At 45.0% G+C, this 24,584-nt stretch overlaps 1 protein-coding gene across 1 annotated transcript in view; it reads right to left on the bottom strand.

Annotated features, from left to right (window-relative positions):
- The window catches only part of PTPRE (protein tyrosine phosphatase receptor type E), a 30,223-nt gene extending 11,817 nt beyond the window's left edge, over positions 1-18,406 (bottom strand). Inside the window, exons 1-11 of the mRNA XM_085299117.1 lie at positions 18,298-18,406; positions 12,112-12,214; positions 11,806-11,879; positions 10,625-10,761; positions 8,033-8,123; positions 7,580-7,656; positions 7,414-7,450; positions 6,697-6,794; positions 5,026-5,145; positions 3,305-3,465; positions 258-393 (exon numbers count right to left, since the gene is read on the bottom strand). Coding sequence (XP_085155243.1) covers positions 258-393; positions 3,305-3,465; positions 5,026-5,145; positions 6,697-6,794; positions 7,414-7,450; positions 7,580-7,656; positions 8,033-8,123; positions 10,625-10,761; positions 11,806-11,879; positions 12,112-12,214; positions 18,298-18,400 — 1,137 coding nt within the window. The 5' untranslated portion in view covers positions 18,401-18,406. The remainder of the gene's footprint in view (positions 1-257; positions 394-3,304; positions 3,466-5,025; positions 5,146-6,696; positions 6,795-7,413; positions 7,451-7,579; positions 7,657-8,032; positions 8,124-10,624; positions 10,762-11,805; positions 11,880-12,111; positions 12,215-18,297) is intronic.
- Positions 18,407-24,584: the final 6,178 nt, after the last annotated feature.

Below are 24,584 nucleotides of genomic sequence, written 5' to 3'. Positions count from 1 at the left end.
CTCTAGAATTCCACCCTATTACATACAGGGACATGATTACTAACTAAAACGTGCCTTATGGGGGTTTGATCACAGCCCTAACTCGTCTGGATCTTCTTCCCCAACCTTCTCCTTCTACYGGCTTTTGCCCAGTTTGCAATAACCCAGCTGCGCGACGCAACGGGAAATACTGGGGCRCGCATCAGAGGGGGGACGCAGAGGCACGCGTGACTTTGGATCCGGAAAGCGGTGACTCCAGCCTGTTAAAGTCTACTTACGTCAGTCTGAACCATTTGTGGACGCTGATTCCGGATTCTCGAAACAAACTCGAAAACATCAACTTTCTGTTCAGCGTGCATCATGTCTATTATGGCATCTATAACGATAAACGTGCCCGTTCGACCCACTCCGGCACTTCAAAGGAAAAAAAGACGCTTAGATGAGCTACAAAGTCTTCATGGACTGCTACAGCAAAGACATAGGCAGAGCTTAGGCTGTTTATACCGGATTGAAATACTAGGAAACACAAAGTTTCATTTTTGGCGTCAGTAGTGATACCAACACAAAACTCACCCTTTTTCCAGCTCAGAAATGGTAAGATCGAAATTACATTAGAAAAGATCTCTAGGGGGAAAAATATATTATTKGACCATCTACAATTATTCAGTTTAAGGAGAGGATGGAATTTTCAATATTTTCTCTTACTTCAGAGATCCTTCCTGTGTGGTTGCTGTTGCATGTTATTTTAAGAATAGTAAGTTGTTAATAAATTCTACAGTTTTTAATACGGCTATCCCAAAATATGGTTCTGCATCTCCTTCAACAGCCACGAGAGGGAGCACGATTATTATAAATTATACTGCTTGAATGCCTTTCAGCTCTTCCTTTCAGAGGAAAAGGGCATGGCATCCTGTGCTAGGCATTAATAGCTCTCCTTTAACCTTCTGTTTGCCTATTTTATACAGCAACTGCTGTAATGTCAGAGAAATACCTTCTAAAACATGGCAAAAAACTCTCCTCTCACCCTCATGTTCCCAAAGACACAGGCTAACTTCTTAAAATAGTACTGGAAAAGCTAATTGCGTGTGTGTGTGCACACACACATAGTCTTAACAGCAAATACTATGTAAAAACAAGACACTATTCCACGTCTGCCTGGAATGACGTTAAGTCTGCTGAACCAGGCAGGCAAATCAAGGAACTCTCCRCCGAACTTCACAGAACCTCAAGGTACAAACCCACTGCAACCTTCTACCTCCAAATTCCTTTACGTTTACTCATCGATTTGGCAGGTTCTCCTCCTTTCCCTCATGCTTTTCCCTTCTTCCAGCCATTTCCTTTTCTCCCATTCCCACCGCTGTGACCCCCCCTCCCACCACTGGAGCAAAGCTTGCCTCCCGCACCTCTCACTTCCTCGCATTCATACTCGACCGCTACGGATGAGTCCACCTCAGTGTCTCCTACTTGCCTGACTCACAGTTAGCAGATATTTCCCTCTTCCTGCCCTGGAAGCCACCTCTGAGTGTGGCTTGCTCATCTTCGGTTTCCACTTGTCCTCCACGTGCACCCCGAGCCCTGCTCTCAGCCTCCTTGGCTTCCTGACTTCTCTTCCCTCTGCAGACACCATCTCTTTGTCCAGATCCACCGTTCCTCGTGCACTCAACTGCTTCACCGCCTCACGGTTAGCTCCCTTCGGACCAGCTTCGCTCCCTCGAACCTTGCACATTCTTGCTGGAGGTGATGACTTCATCACTGACACTTGCCTCCAAACCTCACTGATTTTGTCCATCTTTTCCCTCCTTTAAGGTCTCGTTTACTCCATTATTCCTCCTCCATTTCTCTCTCTGCTTGAGAGAGTAACATTTGAAAAAATATATTTTGGTAGAAACTCCCCACTCCCTCTCCCCATTTTATCTGCTGTTCTTTACTCCCAAGTGCTAAATTAGCCCTTTATTCACTTAGAAGCTTCTAACTGAGCTGTTTTGGTTCAGAAKGACTGGATGATGTGTTCCTAAAGGCTCCCTCAGAAATGCACCCTTACCATCGATGAGTTTCCCTTTCCTTTTCCCRACAATTCAACAGTGTCATATCCTGAGCAGTAAAGGAAATTAAGTGTCACCTTTTCCAATCTTTATTTCTAAAGCGCATGGATGTACTGCTCTAGTCCCAAACACTGATACCTAACAGTGCTGTTGCATTCTTTTCGAGCATTAYGTTTATGTCGCTGCATATTTGTAATGAGAGATGTTTTATTTTTACCGTTTCTTACCATTACCTACTTTAGTTAGTCTAAATACAGAACGCCCTTCGGGTGAAAAAATAAAGCTCAAACTCAGTATTAGCCTCCGCTGAACATCACAGCACAAAGCTGTATGTGGTTTTCACAGCAAAGGCTATGTGAGACAACTCAAATTTTATTTTTCCTTCTTAAATTTTGCTTTAAAGACTCTTACGAATTCGAGCAAAGCAAGGTCTGCATGGAAAAGAAGAAACAACAGGCTGGCTGGCCACGACAAACATGCTCTTTTTCAATGGTGCACAGCGAATGTCTCAAAGGCTCTTTGAGACTATTTCTACATATCTAACATAAGCAGCGGCAAAGAATGAAATGCATTAATCTAAAACCATTTCCTTAAAAACAAAGGCCAGAAAGACAAAGCTGTTATTCTTTTCTTTTGCTTCTAATCTCAACTGACAAGACACTTTTTGCTTAGTTGTAAGCCTACAGTGGCTATGGGGTGGTAACTATTCTTTTAAAACTGATTTGCAGTTTGTTTGTTGCTTTATTAACATTAAATATCCAAGAGTTTAGCACAAACCTTTAAAAGCAGGAAACTCAAGTATTTGTGACTGAGTAAGCATGAGTAAATTCTACATTGGTACGCCGGTACATTTTTAAAATTGCAGCATATAARTCTCTTAAGTGCAAGCCTTCATTTAAAAATTTCTACTCATTTAATGGATCATTTATATAGCAAACACAATTTTATTGTGGGAAAAGTGAGGGAAGAATTCTCAGAGGAGTAGTTAGCGGCAAAGGTCACAGATTTGCATTACATGTCTGTTTTTCTGACAAAGAACATATTTATGCCCAAGACTGGATCTCACTCACAGATAAACAACTTCTGTTTCAGTGTTAAAGTGACAGCAAAGACAGATCTTTTGAATTCATTCTTACCTTGGACTCTTAAAAAGCTTAGCATATTATTGCAATTTTTTTTAAACAGACTTTGTAGCCTTCAACAGAAAAYCAATATTTAGCCTTGACGTTTTATACACAATCCCCGCCCGAGCTGGCAGAGTGGCTTAAAGAGCGCATACGCACCTACAGTGCACCACAATTGGTCCAGCATGGGCAGGATTCAGCGTTTTGACTTTCTTCAGGAATTTCAGCATGCCGATAGGTGTGAAAGGCACTCCAAAATCCGGCCAGCTGGTAAAATGAAGCTGCGTAACAAGCCTTGGAGCTTTACAACCGTCGTGAAGCTGCCAGAAACACACAGGCTCCGAGTTAGACGCATCAAGTTTTAGGCATAAGTTTATMAACAAACTACTATGGTTATTTATTACTTGTATTCCTTCAACATTTAGATCCGGAGTCAAAGATTAGGAGTTTACAGTGCACATACAACACAGAAAATTAACATATATTATTTTTTTCAGTGGAAACCAGAATAATCCTAGAGAAGGATACATGAAAAAAAATGAGATTCACAATTTATGTTAACGATGGATGAATTATGATATCTTTTTTCCACTTATCAAATCCTTATGACRCTTCTTTCAACAGCCTCAGCTGACAAGCACAAAATTCGCTCTAAAACTTCAAGATCTGCGTCAACCACAAGATGCAAAATGTCGCCTTTTACAAGCCATTTTATAATGAAAAGGCTAAAGATACGGACACACATCTGACACCAAAACCTTAGAGGCCGATTACGAGAACTGCTCGATTGCACCTCACCAGTCTGTATCATGCATGAAAAGTGAAAAGAGAAGTGTTAGGGCTTTAAGGAGAAGAGCGAATGGCCGTCTACTGACGGTTTCAGAAACTTATGTACTCTTAAGATTAAAAAAGAGATACTGYGGAAGCAATGGCAGTAAAGCCAGAGCTTTCTGTTTCACCTGCATTTATCAACCACCATCTGTTCTTAAGCTCAGATGGTAAAAACCATCTCTAAGGCCAGTCAGCCTCTGGCTTTTTATTTTTTATTACTTTTTTCTTCTCCTTTCTTTCTTAAAAAAGCCAAAGCGCTAATCAAGGCCGTTTATTTCAGTTTGGGGAACCGGTTTGTTTGGTAAGCCTACGGGTGGTCTCCATCAATGGAGAACCACGCCTCATGAGCAAGCACCAGTCCCACTAAGGTAATCTGCAGCCTAAATCAGCAATGGATGCTTTACAGTTCAAAACCTCTGTCTAAKGCTGAATGAGTCAACGTGCGTTTTTCTGAGGACCTCTCTYGCTCTCCCTGTAGCTGTGCAYGGTRGTAGCRAGGATGACCTCGAGGAATTTGCCTYCCACCTCTCGCAAGGCAACACAYGGTGGACCTATGCTAAGCCACCATCACTGTCCTCTTTCGTGGTCTTTTGGACACAGACAAAGCTTTAATTTGTGCATGAGACTAACGATATGGCAGAAATCAAGAAGCTCTAATACTTTCTGACTTCGGCCAACTAATATCCACAGGGTACTCCAGATACCCACGTATATCCAAATTGACTTTGTTCTTTCATCTACGCAATTTGTCCCCAAAAAGGTCAGACCACCACTATGCCCTCTTCCTGCCAGTTTAAATGACTGACTGTGGATGGTACGTGGCTACAGATAAGGCCAAAACTGAGGGCAACCTGCTACAACCCATTAAGTCGCAGCAGACACYGAATGTCCCGTGACACAGTGCCTGCCTGCCTCTAGCAGTGCAACATCTTTCTTGCTTTGCACAGATATTTAGCCGATTTTCTGAATTTCTTTGAAGCAAACATTTTGCACTGCAACAATTTGCTTTAATTTTAAAGTGAAGACCCAGCAAGAACGTTGTTACTTACGGACTGGACACAGAACTTGCGAATGGTGTAGTCCACGAGGACTATACAATCTTCCACCGACACGCGGATACTGCCGTAAGTCCAGCATCCTTGATCAGGCCAATACTGATAACATTTGTCCTGCATAAACATACARCCTGTTTTATAACACTGAGACAGATTTCCTTACTGGTCAGTCATACAGAGAATAATAGTTATTTGCAAGTAAYGTACATTAGTCTGTGTATGAGTATATAGAGTTTAATTACCTGACATAACACTAACACTTTGCTCAGACTATTGATGCTTTAATTTACACAGAGAAAGTAAGAACAGCTTTGCCGTTTTTTTTAAAAAACTAGATAGATCTAAACACTTTTTTTTTGGCTTAGAAGTTTGGGAGATTTTTGGATAGCAGAGAGAGGACTTTTGGTATCTCACCCTTTCATTTTTAAGTTTTAGGTGCAATTAGTGAGAAACACAACATAGTCCTCATGTAGGAGCCATCAGGAACATCARGTTTTGCAGCTCTGGCTTCTCATATTAGAAACAGGCTCGCACAGACCGCCTTTGCTGTTTGAGCTTGGTATGGCAATACTACAAGTACAGTAAAATAAAGTAGGAGTACCACCACCTTGAAYAGACAGAAAAGAAATGCCTTTCATCAAAATTGCTCGGAGCTTAGAGCCTCTCAATTATCTTTTCTTCATATTGTAAAAAAGAAAAAAATGCACAAAATAGTTASAAAGCAAACTTGCAGACGCTGATACTGTGTATCAGTTATCACAAATGCACCTCCACCTCCTTCCCAAGAAAGGTGAACTACTGGACTTAATCAACATTATTTCACAACTGGCAGGAGAGGTCACCCTTGAGCAGTGGAAAAAAACTCCAGCAGCTGGGTAATATTCCCTTACTCCATCTCCTTACAGCTATAGGGGAAAACAAGGTTGATTTGGGGGAAGGGGCTACTTGTCTTTGAGAACTTTACATATGTCAGCTCAGGACGTAGCACGATCAGTTTAGCAAACTGCCCCTGAGTGAAAAAAAAACAACGAAGATTAAAAAGCATCTCTTCTCAAAGGTACTTCTAATGGTGCATTTCCTTATTTTTTTTTTAAAACTTATCTTCTTTAATCTGTGAYGCAAAGATGTTAAACACATTAGCATTTTAGTAAGTGTCTCAATGTTCAGCTAATACACTTAGAAAGCCTACCACAGCAGGAGGAGAGGACGAGTAAGGGGGGGGGGACAGGGGAACACAAAGCAACAGAATTACTCTCACAAGAGAGAAAGGTTGTTTTTTTAAACTGTTAATTGCATAGGCTAAAAATTTTGAAATATAATACTCAAAAAAAAAAAAAGAATAATGTTTGAAGCTTCGTTTCTAGCCAAAAACGTCTAAGTCTAGCCTTACTTGCATTGTAACAAAAAAAGAATTTGTCTTTGGCTATGACAAATGGGCTATGCAGGACAGAATTACTGTCAGGTATTTTTCCTTGACACCTACTTACAAAATTTTTATTTKGAAGTTAAAACCATGTTTGATAGCAGAAACTCAGGTATGCTGAAAGGGACTTGGAAAGGAACTGGTGAGAAATACTAAYGGGCAGATGCCGAGCTGCCCCAGGCTGCTGGTTTTTGGAGCGTTCTTTCTAAGGGAGAYCCCAAACCAAACCCGAAGTTGCTTACCTCTTTTCTTTCTTTCAAGTTTGTTAACATGACAATAACTGCAGACTTCTGCTCCCATATCATCCTCCAGAAATCGCTGACTGTCTCTTGTTTAGGTCCTGAATGCACAGAACACAGTTCCACTTCAGAGACACAAAACCGACCAGGAGCATCACAGCTGACTCGCGGCTGCTGCGCGCCGGGTGCCCACCCACAGCTAGGTTGGCTACAAAATTCCCAGCTTTTGAATATACCATGTATTCCTTAAATAAAAAAATCCTGTTTTCTTCCACACAGTTATATGCAGCGATGCTTTTCCTGTATCACGCRGGCTGTGTCATTTCTAAGAAGTCTTTGAAACACCGGTAACCCCCATGAGGTCTAGGAGAAGGGCTCGGAGGGGATGACAACAGGATGATTTGTCATGACAAATCCGCTCTATCATGATTTTTCCTCCTTCAAACACTCAGTAAGTGGTTGGAAAAAAAAAAAAAGAGAGAAAGAAAAAAGAGAACGAGAGAGAGAGAAGCAGATCTCTCCTTCGCTAAGGAGAGGAGCAGAAACTCCAGGTCTAAAGGCAGGAGGTTATCCTACACTCACTGCAATTTCATTTAAACTGTCACCTGTAAACCCCATCTCGTATTTGGCCATCATCTGCACCTGAAGATGGCCTTAAGACATTTCTCATGTTAAATGGTTTTAGTCATAAAATRTACACAATAGAGAGAAATAAATTACCTTGTGCTGCTATAAATTTATTCTTTTCTTTGTAACCCTAAGGAAATAAATGCCACAGTAGTTAAAAGATGAAATGCCAGCGCATGCTAGAAGACAATTATCTATTTAATACTAATTTCTAGTCAAAATCAACAGCTTGGCTAATAGACGAAAACTGTTAACTTACATCTATGTAGGATGCATTAATGTAGTCTGAAGATGGGACTCCKTCTATTTGGGACAAAATCACTCTGGAATGATCATCTGGAAGAAGACATGTTACACGCACGTTTGCATCAGAGCTACAGTTTCTGAAGCAATCTGAAAGACATTAGTTCTTGCTCCATATCAGGGCAAGGAAAGCTCTGCTAGCGACCGTATCGCAAAACACAGGTTGAACAAGTTACTCCCCATGAGCCAAATCCTGTCGACCTGACACRGATGACTTTTGGGTCTCAGCTTTGTTTTGAGTAAACTGTTCCTGGCTCCATTTTAGAAACTTCTGCCACAAAAATCCTGCTCTGCTCCCACCTCTGAGGGCCTCTGGGACTGCACTGGAGAACATCRGGAGCCCAAACTTGCCCATATTTCRTTAACAGAGAGTTAACTGSGCTGATTTAAATAAAAGGTAGCGCCTTACATGGTAGGATGTTCGGGTATCTGTTTTTCTCCCTGTTTTCTTCCTTATTTGCCATTTCGAACGTTCCCTGCACATGTCCAGGTGTCAATGACTAAAAGAGAAAAAAAACAACCCACCATACCCAAAGTCAGTGTGCTATACCATGGCTAAACGCTARCGGCACGTGGCGCTCCGAAAAGCCGCGTTTATCCGCGATGCCTTGCACGCAACAGAATTAAAACATGTTTGAATTTCTTTTTTTGTTTTCCTCTAAACAAAATAACTTTCCCTCGTTAGCCTAAAATCGGAAATGATGCCCTGGTAGCTTTCACCACGGAACACCAGTTTAGCAGTGTTGAAGGAATACGCCGTTTTTCCACCCGCAGTAAGCRGAAGACGGCTAGAACGGGCGTTCCCGCTGCAAAATGCCGCCTGCCGCAGTGACTCACAGGCCCGTGACCCCGCCGCGYGGCGCCGGATGCGTCATCCTCTCGAGCTCGCCTTCGGGACCTACTTTTAGCAGGAACGCTTTGGGATGCAAACGGCGCTGGGCCGCTCAGAGCTCAGCGTTACGGGCAGGGAACGCGAAGCGTGGCGGCACGGGGGACAGCAACGTCGCGCTCCTCCCCGAGAGCCCACGCTACGCTTCTGCCGGTAATCAGCCAGATCTAAGACTGCAGATAAATTTAGTCATGTGCTAACTATAAATGAAAAGTCAAAAAGGAAAAAGAAAAAAAAAACCCAGTCTTGCAGAGTAATTCAATGCAAATAAGCAAAGAGGAAGACACTTCAACATGAGGACGAAGAAGGGCGATGAACAAAATCGCAGGAGGTTGTTGTGAGCTTCCCRTAGCTCTTTTCAAACAAGTGAAATATGGGAAGCGAGAGAGGAACGGGAGCAGAAGACGCAGCTTGCTGCGCCCGCGAGGCTCTGCAGATGGGCATGGCGTTCACTCCTCGCTCGCACTCCTAGGGAACTTCGGSACAACAGCTCTTCCTCGTGCTCACATGGGACAACGGTGGAAAGCTAGTTTAGAAGACAAGTAGCATTTGGGTAAATAACTCTGCATTCTCACTGCAGTGCCCTCGTGTTAAAACCTTAAGCTTGAGTCTATGGAGCTCAGCAGAGCACCAYGCTCGAAGCTTAGAGCTTGCACAGAGCAGCYGAGAGCACGGGGGAAAAGAAACAGCCCCACAAGGAGAYGTCRCGGTCCATGCTTGCTCCTTCCTCCYGTGAGCCCCTAAAAACGGGGCAATGTCACGTTGCGCTGCCTGAAAAGCATCTTGAACCGTTCACGCCAAGGGGCCTGAGCCACCCCAGCACCATCCCACAGCATCATGGTTTCCACCACGTGAACCACCACGAGATCTTAACCGAGTCAAGACTAAACTTTCTAAAGCACAYGCTAACAGAAAGGTTTTCAGACATTAATCTGAAAACTGAGGCAATAGCCTGGCCATCATTTACTTCAGCAACACACCAAGCTCATTTTGCTTTATGCACAATAAATGCAAGTAACACTTATTTGAAAGGCCCCAAAAAGGCAYGCGCTCGTGGTTTTGTTTTGGGTTTTTTTTTTTGTTTTTGTTTTTTCGCTGTGAAGAAAGAAAACAATCTTCAAAGTTGCCTATCTTCATATCAGGGAACAAATAATAAAAATGAAGTAACTGCAGAGTAGCAGGAGTCTCTGCTATTTAACTAGCATACAAGTGCAAAATGCACTTACTAAGGATAATTTAGGCTTTAAGGACAAAAGTAATAAAGAGCAGCATTAAGAACATAAATCTAAGACAACWGCCTTCAAAAATCCAACCTGCTGCCTACCTTAGTGACTGCTCTGCTTGGCTTCTCCAGGAGAATCGCTTGGAGCCTCGCCGTTTTGGCTAGGGCACAGCGCTGCGTGTCGCTGGGTCCTGGGTGCACCGGGGGTGCAGGTGTTTGAGCATTTCTACAAAACCTACACGAGTACAGAAACGCACCCCGCGCTTTGGGGAGCTCAGGCTCATGATGGGCACGGTGGGAAGCTTTGCAGCAGCAGGACCTTGCTCCAGACCTMTCAGCTTTGGGGCTCCTTAACCAGGCAGCACAGGCGGTCTGGTCTGAGCCGCTAACCTATTCCCAGCAACGAGTGGGCGAGTTTCTCAAGATTTCCTCTTTTTTCAGCTGTAGTTTCATTAAGCAAACAGTGATTTTTTCAAAGGCTAATGCCAAGCTCGACTTTCTGCCCCAAGTTCAGCATTCACATGGTAAACGCAACATTTAGCATTTGCATTCCAGTTGTGCTGTGATCTTTTCCCCCCTTAAAGGAGGGCAGCTGCCCACCAAAGGGTGTACAGGAGAGTCATGATAGAAATTTGCTGGTGCCAAGGGCACTGATGTCTCAACCACTTTCCTTCAAACACCGTAACAACAGGCAGCACGARGAGGTGCTCAAGCAAAGAGCATCCCCATCCCAAAAAGGTGTTAAAGACGAGAGGCAAAACGTACTGGCATGCTCGCACAGTGCCTCCAAAGGCAGCGAGAGAATTTTAGGGGTTTTTTTTAAAGAATTGTGCGTCTTCGCAGCCATTCATTTCCCAACTCCTGCCCTCCACGCCAAGGTGCAGACTTACGTTAAACTCCTCCCGGAACAGCTTCCCTTCGTCCGCCGACCGGATCCTGATTTCTTCCTCCAGATTTTCTACTGGGATAGGAAAATACTTCTTGGGGCCCGACGGAGACCTGCTGAGCAGCATCACTCTCTGCTGTTCTGTCGGTGCGGGGAAAATCAGCRTTAGAGGCACATCTATAGACAGCAAGTGATTTCAGCTTACAAATTAACTCCAGCTGGAGGACAGCAAACCAGACTTCTGAAATGAGACTAAAACCGGTGATTTAAATAAAAGAAAACAAAGCCGCAGGCCAAGTGTTCCTTGGAGGACATAATAAATTCAAGCAGAACCACAACTGGTAGAATTAATGGTTTCGGTACTGCCGCCGGATTACGATGCGGCCAAGGCAGCCGAAAAGACGCAGAGGAACGTCAAAACCCATCGCTTCGTGCAAGACGCCGGGGCAGCCCGGGGCAAAGGCGAGCGCAGACCGCTTCCCCGAGCGGCCCGCAGCCGAGAGCGAGCGGGGAGCGCGGCCAGCGCCTCGCCGGCATCCYCCGAAACGCTCCTGCGCGGCGAGGAACGCCGACCGCCGCAGAGGAAGCGGCGCCGCGCTATATTTAGAGGTCTCGACTTGTTCTCTGACTACCGTGCTCTTTTTTAACCAGTTCTTACATAGCCACGGGGACTTGATGGAAAGCCCCGATACAATACTTTTTGACATTACGTTTTTTTATCTTTGTTACGGCATAAAAATCTCTAAGCCAGAATCTGTCCCCAACATCCTGTGCGAAAGGAAAACACCCGAAGCACCAGCACAGCCAAAAAGTCCAGTGGAAAACATTTGCACTTGCTGGGAATATTTTATTTTYGGGCTAACGGCTTGCAGTCCTTCCCTGCCTCATCCCCCTTTTTTGTTTCTGCTCCTGTACAGGAACTAGTTTCTAATTTTGCAAGCAGTTAAGGATTCCCCGCCCGCTTTAAGAAGAAACGCTGGAGTCCTCTTAATACAAGCTCACAGCGCCACAAATTTGGATCTCAGCTGGCTTCCTAATAAATTATTTAGGAGGAACAACCACAAAGAAGTATTTGCTGTATTGCAACTTAAGGTGAAATTTAATTAAAAGCAACCACTGCAACTTAAGATTTTCTCAACGTATGGATGGCGTATGTGCTCGGCGGGGGCGCGAGCCTCCGCTTACCTTGCTCTTCCAGGATCCCGTTGGGCATCTTTTTGTCGCCGGAGCTCACGACAGCTTTCCTGCTCCTTCGGAACCTGAAACACAGAGGACGCCTTAGGGGAGAGCCGCCGCCGGCGCCGCCGCGCTCGGGGCCGCCGGGCGCTCCCCCAGCCCCGCCGCACCACGTCAGCCGGGAGAAGCTCCTTCTGCTCATGGTCGCGGGCGCCGCGAGCCCCCGCAGAGCGCGCAGCCGCTTGCATTTCCTCTCCCGAGCCCGGCGCCACGCCACCGCCCCGGCTCCGCGCGCGGCGCTGCGCAGACGCCCACCTGAAGAAGTAGCCGGCCAGAAGGAGGAAGACGACGAACACCAGCAGCAGGACGAGCACGGAAGTCAGGAGGTCCCGGTGTAAGCCGCTCTCCTCCGTGGAGTCTGCGAAAGCCACCCAAAGGGTTTCCCCTTCTGCAGAGCAGCCGCTCCTCGGCCGCAGGGCCCTTCGCAGGGGCCTCGCGGTCAGATGCGAGGACGAGGAGGAAGGGGGAGCCCTCCACAGGCGCTCACAACAGATATTASAAAACCTGTATGTTACAACTGGCTTAAAATTACAGGTTTCCAGCTGCTGTCAGAGGGTTTTTTCATTTATGCAACACTTTACGTTTCACTTTCATTACGCTTTCAGTAACTTTTTAATTGCAGCGAACAACTCAAAATACGACAAGTCAAAGTCATAGGGACACGGTATTGTATTTGTATTTGAACAAACGAAAYGACGAGCCTCAGTCTTCAGCAAGACGACGCTGATCCTGCTTTTTCCAAGCGGCCAAAGAAGTCCACGCGGTAGAAGGAGCCCGCTCCCTCCTCGCCAAGGAGGAAAGGTCACGGTCTTCCCACCTAGCATCTACTGCTCACACTACAGGCGAACGGTGAAAACCACAGTGCCTCAGGGACGCCGCGGGCTGGTTTCTTTTTCTAAAAATGGTATTTACGCCGCCATTTCCAGGGGGCCTCTGCTCGCCCCTCTCGCGGGGCCGCCGCGCCGCTTCCCACCCGCGCCGCGGCCCGCGCACGTAAACCTTCGCCTCAGCTACCCCTAGAGCAGAAGCTTCCAGCACGCAGACTCCYACCCGCGCTGCTCCCACTTTTCCTTCTTTAAACGAGAAACATGCCTGGGTTTTACTAAACTGCGGGCGAGGGAGCAGCAAGGGAGTTTGAATAACTCCGGGAAACACCGAGCTCCGTACGGACGGGAAGAAGGATGCGATCCGGAGAGCAGGGATGCGAGGTTGCACACCCAGCGCTTCAGGACCGGGAATAAAACTTCCCCTACAGGTACAAATTCACCGGGCTGTGCGATGTCCTCGGCCAAAGCGACAGCCCAAAGAAAGGCAGGGCAACAAAATTCACGGCACTAGACAGTTAAATCGTACATAAAGACAAAATGGACGGGCCTGACAAWATTGTGACCCGAAACCATCGCTTGGCCGCGTTCGGAAAATCGCTGCCGTAGGAAGCGCCTGGATGCGCGGGCACCCGTCAGAAGCAGCCTAGCGAGCTCTGGGCGGCACTTAACACCGCCGCGCTCCGTACGGAAACGAAGGTCAGGCAAACCAAGGGAAAAGCTGCAAAAGGAAGAAAAAAATAAACCCCCCAAACCACCACACGGGCAACTTCGTCCCACTTCTGAAACTAGCAATTTTCAGATTGAATAGCCGAGAAATTCCAGAATTATTTTTTTTTGGGGGGGGGGGGGGGAGCAATTTTTATCGTCGGTACTGAGTCAAAACGCAAGACACTGGCAGGAAGGAGGGGAGAAGGGGACCAGAGCGAAACGTCTGAGTCACAAGGGGATTAAAAACCCCCCAGTTCCTTACACAGTACAAAATCCCCTCTCTCTTTCTTTCAGAATAACTCATGTTCCTTACACCCTGTTTTGGGGGCATCATTGGAAAACATGATTCCCGACCAAAGGGCATGACAGAAAAGCTTGCAGTCACCCCTCGCACCAAGCCAGGAGGAGAAAAGTTCATTTTTCTGCCTCCATTTCTTTATTTAAGGACAGAGCGCCCTTATGACGACTGATGCAATTCTCTGCATCTACACCTCACCTCCCCCCCTCCCATTTCACAAGGAAATTAGTTCATAAAACCACAAGAAGTCCCTCTTCCTTGCACACCAACGCACCGCTTTCAGCAGGGCTGCAGTGTCAGACCTACGTGCAAGGACCACGTGGCAGGCATGGTGCGCTTTCAGATCGCTGCATCTACCGCCGCTATTTTCTTCAGTGGCTCCACTGGCAATTTTGTAAACAGAATCCAAAAATAAAGTGAGAAATTACGAGCTAAGTCTTTGTAGATGCAGAGGGTGAAAGATATCTGGCCAACGCAACTGCCTAAACATTAAGTAGGACTTTAAGGGGAAACTGAAACACAGATCTAAATTATTTCTTTTTTTCAGTATTGCTTCAGAAGTTGTCAATAGAAACATGTAACTAAATACACGCTGGAAAAGCAGATGTTGTCCACAGTAGCTCTGCAGTGCACCATTTCCCACAGGAAATTCTGTACTGCTGCAACACAGAGGGAACGGTGGTCCACCACCACGTGGTCTTCTGTTTGCAGCCCCATGAAAATAACCATCCCAGGTACTTTGCAGAAACAGAATGAAATACTGACTTTCACCTTGACATGGAATTAAGATARTCACCAGAAGGATGGCCACAATCCCCATCCTGCTTCTCCCATCTTCTGCTAAGCTTTGCTCAGGCGCTCTTCCCCATCTCATTCCCTTAACGCTCTGCCAGATTGCTTCTTCTGGAGATGCATCACCACTTCCTTCAGGGTTACGAGGTTCCTAATTTCAGTACGCCAGTGTTAAAAGCAAAACCAGCACCCTAACCAAAAAGAGGAACTTAGAGCAGTGCCTGCACAGCAGGAAGCGTCTCGTGATCCACCACGCTCCTCCTTCCACCAGCCCTTCCCAACTGCTTTTCTTCACCCCTCTGTTTGTTACCTTGCACAGAGGACCTGGACAGGGCAACGGCCCGTGAGCTGCGATTTAGTGATTAACACCTTCCCCCCCACCCCCGCCAAATTCATCAACCACAAGCTTCACATATTCACAGACACGCAGGTGGTCTTAGAACAAGCAAACTCCCTCCGACCACACAGGCCTTGCTTTGGGGCAGCAGCACGCGCCCGTGCTCGGGGGCTTTTCTTTCGGGCATGACACGTGCCTCTCCTTTGGGTCAGRACTGATGTTTCAGACATCTGCAAAACATCCTGGCCCCTTCTAACTTTTCTTTTTAAGAGTGGCTGTTGCAATGTCTTGACACAGACCTTGTTCCATCAAACTGCAAATGAAACACACTCAGCCTTAAATAGGGCCATGCTGTACCTACACAATTACACACAGATTTCTGATTGAATTTGTCTCTTGTTTTTGTACCTGTACATGGCAAAAGTTTCTGATGGCATATATTCACTACCTTATTAGACTACGGGATCCCTCATGGGCTGGAAATATGACCTTTCCAGCATGTCTTTGCTAAAGACTTAAGTCCATTTTGCACCCAGGTTTGCTCCTACCTTGCCTGGCAGCCATACAAGACCTCTGACATTAAATTAGGGGCAATTTCAGGTCAGATCATCTGTGGCCTGCGCGAGTGTGGAGCATCTCCTGCGTTACTCCTCCAGCCCGCTGCTAAGCCTGCATAACGATGCTTGCATCCTCAATTTTCACTGCCATCGTCCCATGCTTTCCTGCAGTCCTCCTCGTGTGCCCGAAAGGACAGCTATTTGGAAAATAATTCAATTGGCTTGATTAATCACTGCAGTTTCATGTATGGAAAAGTTCAGCAATCTAACCTGACTTATCTATGCATGTAGTTAAATAAACCCTGTAAGGTTCCTTAAGGATGGAAACAGGTTATCCTCCAAAAACCTGTAGGTCTGGCATGCCGAGCACTAGCTAAGATACACTGAAAAACGGAAAGAGATCCACACATACCTGTTGGCATAAATGGTGCTTATTCACTACCTTAAACAAGATCTTTTTAATACATAAAAATCATTTTTCACTTAAGAACAGAAACGTGGGTGAGTTAGCACAAGGCAGGCGAGGAACACAGGCCAGCGCTCCCTTCCCGACACACTGCAACCAAAACCCCACGTTTCTGAAGGTCAGTATTCAAACAAATCATTGTACTGGAGCTCCAGATGAACAAGCATCCACCAGAGCATCCCCCTGGCTTAAAAAAAAAAGCAAGGAAACCGGGCCAGCTGCCCTCTTCACTGCTCAAAGTTCTGAAAACGCCTCATTTTTCACATGACAAAGAAGCACTACGGACTCCAGCGGGACGGGAAAGTCACCACCCCTGGGTCCAGTTCTACATACTGCCACGTGGCTCTCTGTTTCTACAATAATTCTATATTCTTCAAATATCTTCAAAGAGGCCCACTAACTTATTGACAGATCAGTATTTAAAACAGCGGTAAAAAGGGGTATCGAAAGCCGTTCCATTTACTGTCTTTCCACCTCCCACCCATCTGATTAATTAATTACAACTGCGTTACTATTCCTTTACTGGAAAACACCCTCTGTAAAGACAGGCATGAAAATGTCAAATATTCACAGAGCAAATGCTAAAGAAATTTWAAAATTTATAAAGGACTCAAAAGCTTTATTCCTGCATCTCCCAGGCTGCTTTCACATTCAAACTACATAAGTTTAAATGAAAATGGAGCAACACAAATCGTGTACCCACGTTTAAAACGAGAATGAAAACAGTCACTACTTCAAGTTAACAGAAGTTTTAAAAATCAAGCGTGCTAAAATTATACTGAAATGCAATAATTTGAGACCATTCCTTTCAGAGTTAAAAAACCAATCTTATTGTTTTGTATCATTCACCAAATCTGTATGCAAAAAGAAGGCTGGATCTGTTGGTATCCTCCAGCAACTTCCATAATCTTTTAAAGAGTTTTCTTGATACTTCAGTGAGGAATCTTTATTTTTGATTTAAAAAATATTGTTTTAGTTCAACGGCTATCGAAAGCATTAGCTAATCCTATTACCTTGGAACCCGCTTCATGTAGCAACATACTTTCAGTCTGCACATACTTGTCTACGAGACAAAATTCTTCTTCCCTTCCCACCATGGAGAAATGTTAACATGTATTTAAATAATAATGAAGGCTTTGATMTTTTTTAAAAATTCAGTTTAGTCCCACTAAGCAAATCTAACTTGTATCACTGAAATCCATTAAAATATTGAAGATAAGATTACTTTTATCAGTATTATCACATATTCATACATAGAGCACCATTTTGAATTAATCTTTGAAGATGAACAGCATCTATGAAGGAACTTCCTGTTTACTAATTTTATTAAAATCTTCTAGGAAGCGCTGCAACTATCATTACTTCTCTTCCCCAGCGCCTATATTCTTTCATATGCAGAACAAGCATCAGTAACCGGTTCTTCTGATGCTCCAGGTGCCAGAGAAGAAACATGGCACAGCTCATTTATCGACCAAAGCAATGGCATTTAGTAGCAATTTCATATTTGAAAGCCTTCAGCAAAACAACACTAAGGTTTTCATTACTGTTGTTGTTATTACTAGAGCCTCCTCGCTCCTCGAACCCTACATTTCCTAGATGCAGAGTGCCACACTGAGGTGTCAGAGCGTCTAAGGAGAGCAGTGCTCAGATGGACCTCTACTGCTCTCTAGAGCCTTAGATTTTGTTTAAAGCAAGATCTAAATTATCATAACTACAGACCAAAAAATTCTAAATGGGATCCAAAAAAACCACCAGTGAAGTGCTGTCCACTGAGTTTTCAGAGAACGTGAAGAAACAGCTCTTAAACGCAAACAGCCACATGTATTTCAAGTGTTGCTCAGTTAAATGTCAACAGCAGTACTTTTTTTAAAGTCAACCCCCTTAATGACTGCACCCCCTAGAGCTCGCAAGAGAAAAGCATTTTCTGTCACTGGCCAATCTTTACTCAGAACCACGGGGTCATGGGTGCTGGTTGCCCCTGCCAGTAGACATGCTTGACTTGATTCTTGCTTGGTTTTTCTTCCAYGCGAGCATTAAGTTTAGGTAGAGGAAAAAGGAGGACAGACAGATGGACAGAAGGAAGRAATATCCTTATATAATAAGAATATCACAATGATATTTTCATATCCTTGCATATTTTCCATATCCCTCCTTCTTTCTTTATGAAGGATAAGGAAAATGGGCAAGTGAAATATATCATGCATTCAGGGAACATGATAGCAGGACGTCTTCATGTCTTACATCTTAAGTAAAAATCTTTATTTGCATTGAAGTAGCCCCTTACCACGTGGTTGTAATACACTGGGAAGTAGCTGGAGGAGGTTTTGAAGCAAGAGGAAGAAATCATGAGGAACATGGGCTATAGTGGTGGACTGAGGAGTAGAAGGGAGCTTGCCAAAACTCCCCTGGCCAGGACCTCACCAAAACCAACCACCCAAAATCAAATATGTACTTACTTGTCGTCGCWGTTGGTTTTGGTAATTCAGTCCCATTTGGTGGTAAAGCGTGAACGAGCAGAAAACTAGCACAAAGCAGCAGGAACAAACAGGGATGTTCCATCCTGGACCTAGGAGTAAACAGAAGAGTCTGGTAAATTTAAAGTCAAACTTATATTACTTTTTTCCTCTCATTTCACAACAAGGTTACAAGCAAAAGCAAGCGTTTACTTTAGATGAGGAAAGTCTTAACCTGCTTTATAGTCTCTATTACCGTCTTTGCACTTAACTTTCATTTCTGATGCAGAGGCAAAGAAACAACAAGCTGCATGCATTACGAATGCATTTGAAGTGTTTTAAATCCAAGAACAAGGAGAAAGCGTTCAGACGTAGYTCAGAGACTGCTACAGACCGAGGGCAGATTCTGCCCAGGGCAAGCAAGAAGCTCCACTTCTGAGCAATCTTACACCAGCTGGCTTTATACAGATACGTATGTGCAAACAGTCTGACATACAGGCCGGTAGATATTCCTCCTGAGGACGCATCTGAGCCACAGCTACAAACCTGCAAGCTTTGTAATAATTTACTGGAGCTTTACAAATATGGAAAAATTCAGATTTAGTGAGATCAGGCAATAATGTCTCAGCTACAGAGAACTCGGAACCCAGGAACTCGCTACGAATTAATAGTTGTAGACAAATGACCTGGTCCAGGATTACTCTAGACCCTCAGAACTGTGCTTAATGTGGAAAAAACAAATGCTGTTACTAATTAGCCTTACATTTACCCAGTCCCTAACAACGCGTTCGTTATCCACGGCTGCCACGGATCCCCCCGGGTGAAAACGTGCAGCGCAAGCTCCGCTCCGTGCTTCGCAGAACATCTCCAGGAGAGGGCCCTACACCCGTGCCAACACCACCACCGTWGTAACTTTGCAGAACGACGCTTGGCTCAGGCTCTTCTCTAGCTGTAGCAGCATCTCCGAACACAACCCAATTTTGCAATTTTTGCACCTTGTTGCTCCAGTGTATTCCAGCTCCCAGAGACCAGCTTAGTTAGGCTTAACTGGATCCGAGCAAAACCCCTGGGGGTTGRCGTTACCGGTCAGCAAAGGAAGCCTCCGGCCCTCGGACTCGCAGGGAACCCGTCGCAGCGAGTGCCAAGAGCTTCTCAGCCCTTGAAGCTCAGCGCTCAGTCAACCTCCGCGCCGGCAAAACACATCCAGCTCCTCGCAAAGCAACTGCAGCTGTCGGCAGCTTCCCAAACCACTGCAAAGGGGGAACCACCTCGAAGTYTCCCCGGAGATTCATGTCATGAGGATTCTGCAGGTACAAAGACCATGCCAAAGCCTTGCATCTGCACTCCTGAGAGTCAGGAGGTGGCACGTGCTCATAGCTTTGGCGCCTCAGAATTTATCAGGCATAAACACACCGACAGCAACTACGCAAGCGTTGGGATCTCTCTTTAGCCTGAAGCCACGAGTGAACGCTTTGTGTTTCTGCTTACAAAAGAAAAGAAAAGAAAAATAGCAAGTTTACGAGGCCTGCCATTATACCGAAGCGAATGCAAGAGCCTGAACTTTGCACCGCTTCAGCAAGCTCCGTCCGTGACCACGTGGACAGGGAGGTGAGCGAGTGACTGCAATACGCCGGAGCGCCGTGTGCTGTTGCATAGAGGCATATTTACACAGCTACCATGATAGAAGATTTACAGTTATTACAGATTTTTTTTTTGAAACAACAAACCCACCACCAAAGAAACAGCACCACCCTCCATTCTCAAGAAGATGCAGTGCCCTGATATAGCGCATTAAAAAAAGCAATCAATCTCCGGAAAAAACAGACTGGTAGAAAAGTACTGCTAAACCAGGAAGGGCAGCCATATACACTGAAAGAAGTCTCTTGCTTATAAAGCTGCAAAAAATGCAGGTATAAAACACACGCTCTCATTATCACCCAGCTTTCACATGGCTCGAGGACACCTCCAATCCRTAAAGCAATTTCCAGCTTGCCTGGAAGAAATAGGAACTGCTTTGATRACATGTGGATGCAGGGCATTGCTGTCTACTTATATCCTCAAGTCTTTACATTGTGATTATTCATGGGTAGATAGCTCAGGTGCTTAAGCTTTAACTCCCCAGAATAATATTTTCTTTTCTTTTTTCTGGTAGTATAGGATTATTAGCTATTCTTCATAATCTTAAGTCTTAAAGACTTAGAAATCCACTTTGAAATTCTTGTTCCAATCACAATTTTAAGTCACCACTGTTACAGAAAATAGCWACCATGTCCAACAGCAAATTTCACGGCATGATCGAAAAAAAGAAATCCCTGGAAAATTGCATAGCTGAAAAATTGCATAACTCAAACCCTGCCGAGGAGGCACAGCACTTAAAACCTGAACGCAGTCTAATAAGGATCGGCTCAGAAGCCCTCCAGGAACGCGAAGCCTTTGCACAGCTCTTCGCAGCATTCGGGTTATTCCCACTGCTGCTCCCACGGCTCAAGGCGGCACCACAGCGGAGAGCTCCACTCCCCCCAAAACGTGAGGAAATTGCATTATTTTCAGGGCTTATTGGATTAGTATACATGCTTAATTCCTATTCTGGCTGCAGAACCAAATCCTCATCTGACCTAACACAGMAAGGCTAAAACCTAGGGTTTAAGAAAATGTGATAATAAAAGTCCCTGCTGCCGTGCTGCGTGGCATAGCTGTCGCGACGTGGCTTTTTTCAAAGAGCCGGAGGCCTTCAGTACGTGGCTACAGTTACACCCCAAATTTTAAGTCTGGTGCTAAAAATACRGAAGGCAAAATATTATTCCAAAGGACCAGCACCATCAGTCTGGAAAGCGGAGAGACGTGAAAGCATTCTCATTTTACGTTGACGAACGCTGGACTGACTTCCTATTGCAAAGAGTATGGAGATTGTTGACAGCCGTGGGAACTTAACTTCCACCATACTAGAGGAATCACAAACATCAGTGATATCCCTAGAATTTATCTGCAAAATGCACTTTGAAACTCCCCAACTCAGCATCCGAGACACTGGTCACGTCAAGTGCAAGCACCTACCTGCAGAGACGGAGGGTAGGAGACCTCTTCCGGAAGGGAAGGGAAGGGAAGGGCGAGGGATCTTCTCTCCTYGCTCTGCTTTTTCTCCTTTTGCTGCTCCTGCTTTTCACACATCAACTCCTAGACTAGTTTGGTCTCACCAAAGAGACCCTCCTAAGCAAAGCCCACGCGTCCTCGGTTTTTCGGGAGAGCCCGTAGGCTCACCCACCCGGAGCACGTGCGACGTGGTGGTGCAGCTGCCACGGCCACGGTTGACCGAGGCTCTCCCGCGGAGCTCGGCCCCCGAGGGGAGCAGCCCCACGCACACGGCACAGCTGTGATTTATTGCCCCCTTGACCACAGCTACTTTCTCCTTCATTAAGTCCTGGGGCTCTCCCACTGCATCCCTGCAGAAATACCTCTTAACCCATTAAAAGGCCATAAACTGCATACTGTGGACCTTGCTTATTTATAACTTAAATATTTAGCGTGTGATGTCATTTTTCGTTYGGATTTTATTGCACCATTACATCATAAGGTGGTACAAAAACCTTCCTGCTAAAGCACATTAAGGAAAATTATTCATTCAAAGTGATTTTTCAAAATCACTTTAAAAAGAAGCATACCTTTCCTGCACCGCTGCCCTGCTGTGAAACTATCAGAAACCCACTTAAGAGACACAGATTAGCATATCACGTAAMATAAAGTATTTGTTAAATGTAAGAGTAAAAGCAGAGTCAAATGGAGTAGATAGTAAATCCTCCTCATTTATTGTGTGCGAACTCCTAGCACAAACTCATAATAAATTCAGATCTAAATGAACATGCGGAAAACAGGCTTTGGGGAAGTCGCAYGAGGATGAGTTCACGAGATTTGTCTCCAAGATAACAAAGCAACCCCAGTCAAATCTTTAATAAGATAACCTGGGAAGCAAGCTCCGACCAGTGCAAACAGCTCAGTGCTGGTTTCTGCCACAGATGCTAAGCGACAAGCGTGGGACTGCGACCCTTCCGCACCCGCAGCTTCCCAACAGCCGCCCGCCGGAGCGGAGGCCACCACCGGGTCTCCGGGCAGACCTCCCTTCCAGAGGGCAGACGTGGACCTATGCCTTAAGCACCAAACCAAATCTCAAGAAGCTTTCCAGAAATTGCATGTTTTGATCTGCTTTAAAAATTAGGAGCTTTAAAAATTAATACATTAGCAATCTTTTTCTTTTTTTTAATTGAACCCCTGTAATCCAGAATTGCTTCAGAGACTTAAGATGTCCTAAAAATCCAGAGGAAGGAAAAGAAAAAAAAAGGAAAAAAAAAAAAAAAAGGACTTAAGGCATGAGTTTTCTGCACTTGAGCTAAAGGTCAGCTCCCAAGCGAAAGGCACCCTTCACATTTAGTAACAATTTATACTGACCACGCTGCCTTCCTGCAGCGGGGAAAAGACACCTAACACTGAAAGACCTGAATTTGTCCTTCCAGCCTCCTCTTTCCATAAGCGGATTCCTTTAAGGAGCGTCAGGCGGCGCGATGAGGGGTTTTCGGACTGCCCGCGGCTGGCGTGCCTTGCACGAGCGAGGTCCGGCTCCGCCAAGAAAAGGAGCCGAAACTTCCCGGCAGCCTGCGAATCGATCCGCCCGACAGCAACGATTCCTGATGGGAACAGAATACGTGCAATAAAGCGCTTTTAAAGGAGACGGCAATAATCAGATTAGAGAACACAAATYAGAATAATCATTTATACAAAAGAGATTTAGTGAGGCAAAGTGCCAATTAACTTAATAAAGTGCATTTTCATTTAGAATAATGAAGCTTGAGAGACTGTCTTGCTAACTTAGTTTCTCTGCTCCTAATTCAGGTAGACAAATCAGTATACTTGTTTTCAGTGTCATGCAAGGCCACGGCAGCGTAGGCAGCTTAGGAGTGACAAAAATCTACAGTAGGCTGTTGAGAAAAGAAGATTTCTGATCTGCAAGTGGCGAGTTTCCYAGGTAATCGTAGTAGAAAACAGTACACATTGCATTGTGCATAACAGGATTTATCTAAAAATAAACGAACAAATAAACGAGAGAGAAGAAACTGCAACCTGAGCCAGCAGGAGAGGAAAAATACTTATTTCGGCGTGGATGTATAGTTTTATTTTCCAGAAATCGATGGCTAGGCCAATTCCGGCCCGAGCCCAGCCCGGAGCAGAGCGAGCCGGGGTGAGCGGCGCAGAGCCCCGGGCAGCAGCGGGGCCACCGCCGCCTGCACCGTCTGACGTGCAACAAAATTCTGAGTTTGGAATAAAGCACAGAAAATGGCTGCGATGAAGGAAAAAAAAAAAAAAAATCAAAGAAAAAACAATGAATTACTGTCAAAGTACCCGATAGCCACCACCAGGCCCATGCTACGGCTATTTTGCTTTTCTATTTCACACCCAAATGCGTCTCTCACTACATAGATATGCACTGTCTGTCCTTYTTGGTCTAATTTTAGCTAAAAAAARGATGTGTACAGCAAGGCTCTACGTTGAATTACTTACTATTTCCCCCGAGAGTTTACAAACGGACTAAGTTCATTAATATAGAAACACGGACAAGGAAAAGCGACTTACCAAGCAAGCAAACGAGTCTCTGCAGGGCACTCATCAGGCAGTCTACTTCACTGCCAGCAACGCATTTCCAAAGTTTCTTACACCAGTTTATAGGAACAAACGTTCAATCTCAACTGATTTAAAAAACTCATTAATATYTTACATAGTACTAAACATCTGCCACAAATTCATTACGTCCTACTAGGTATTTATGGAGAATCTTACAAACGAACATGGAAATTTGCATTTTAATTTTTGCCAGTTCCTGGTACGTGTCTTTTCCCAGTAGGCTTGTATTGAAAATTAAGTGACAAATTAGGGTCACCTTTCCCTATGCCTTGTCAGCAAATCAATTTGTGCTGCCTTTCAAACAGAGCTCATGCATAAATTAGGCGGCCTGCAATCGATTCAGAGAAGTAACCCGAGAGCAGCAGAGTGAAACACCAATAAAATCTCACAATTAACTTGAGAAGTTGCCTTTTATGCCATCCCAGTGGCCCTTTTATTCTCGAGCTGCAGAAAATACGTCGTCATTCAAATGCTCCCTTCCRATAGATCTATGTGAATATTAGAAATTGGTTCTGGAAAACTCAAGCTGATCATATGCAATGCAAAACGCACGCTGGAGAAYGGCATGCAGCAAGATGTCCAGCCCAAGCGCTTCCGTTTCATCAGCAGGGTTTTTTGGAGCG

The sequence above is a fragment of the Rhea americana genome, unplaced genomic scaffold (assembly GCF_003343005.1).
Source record: "Rhea americana isolate MKP2758 unplaced genomic scaffold, rheAme1 scaffold_145, whole genome shotgun sequence".
In the NCBI taxonomy this organism is placed as follows: Eukaryota; Metazoa; Chordata; class Aves; order Rheiformes; family Rheidae; genus Rhea; species Rhea americana.
Note: the sequence above shows the minus strand (reverse complement) of the source record. Positions and strands in the feature narration are given on the sequence as shown.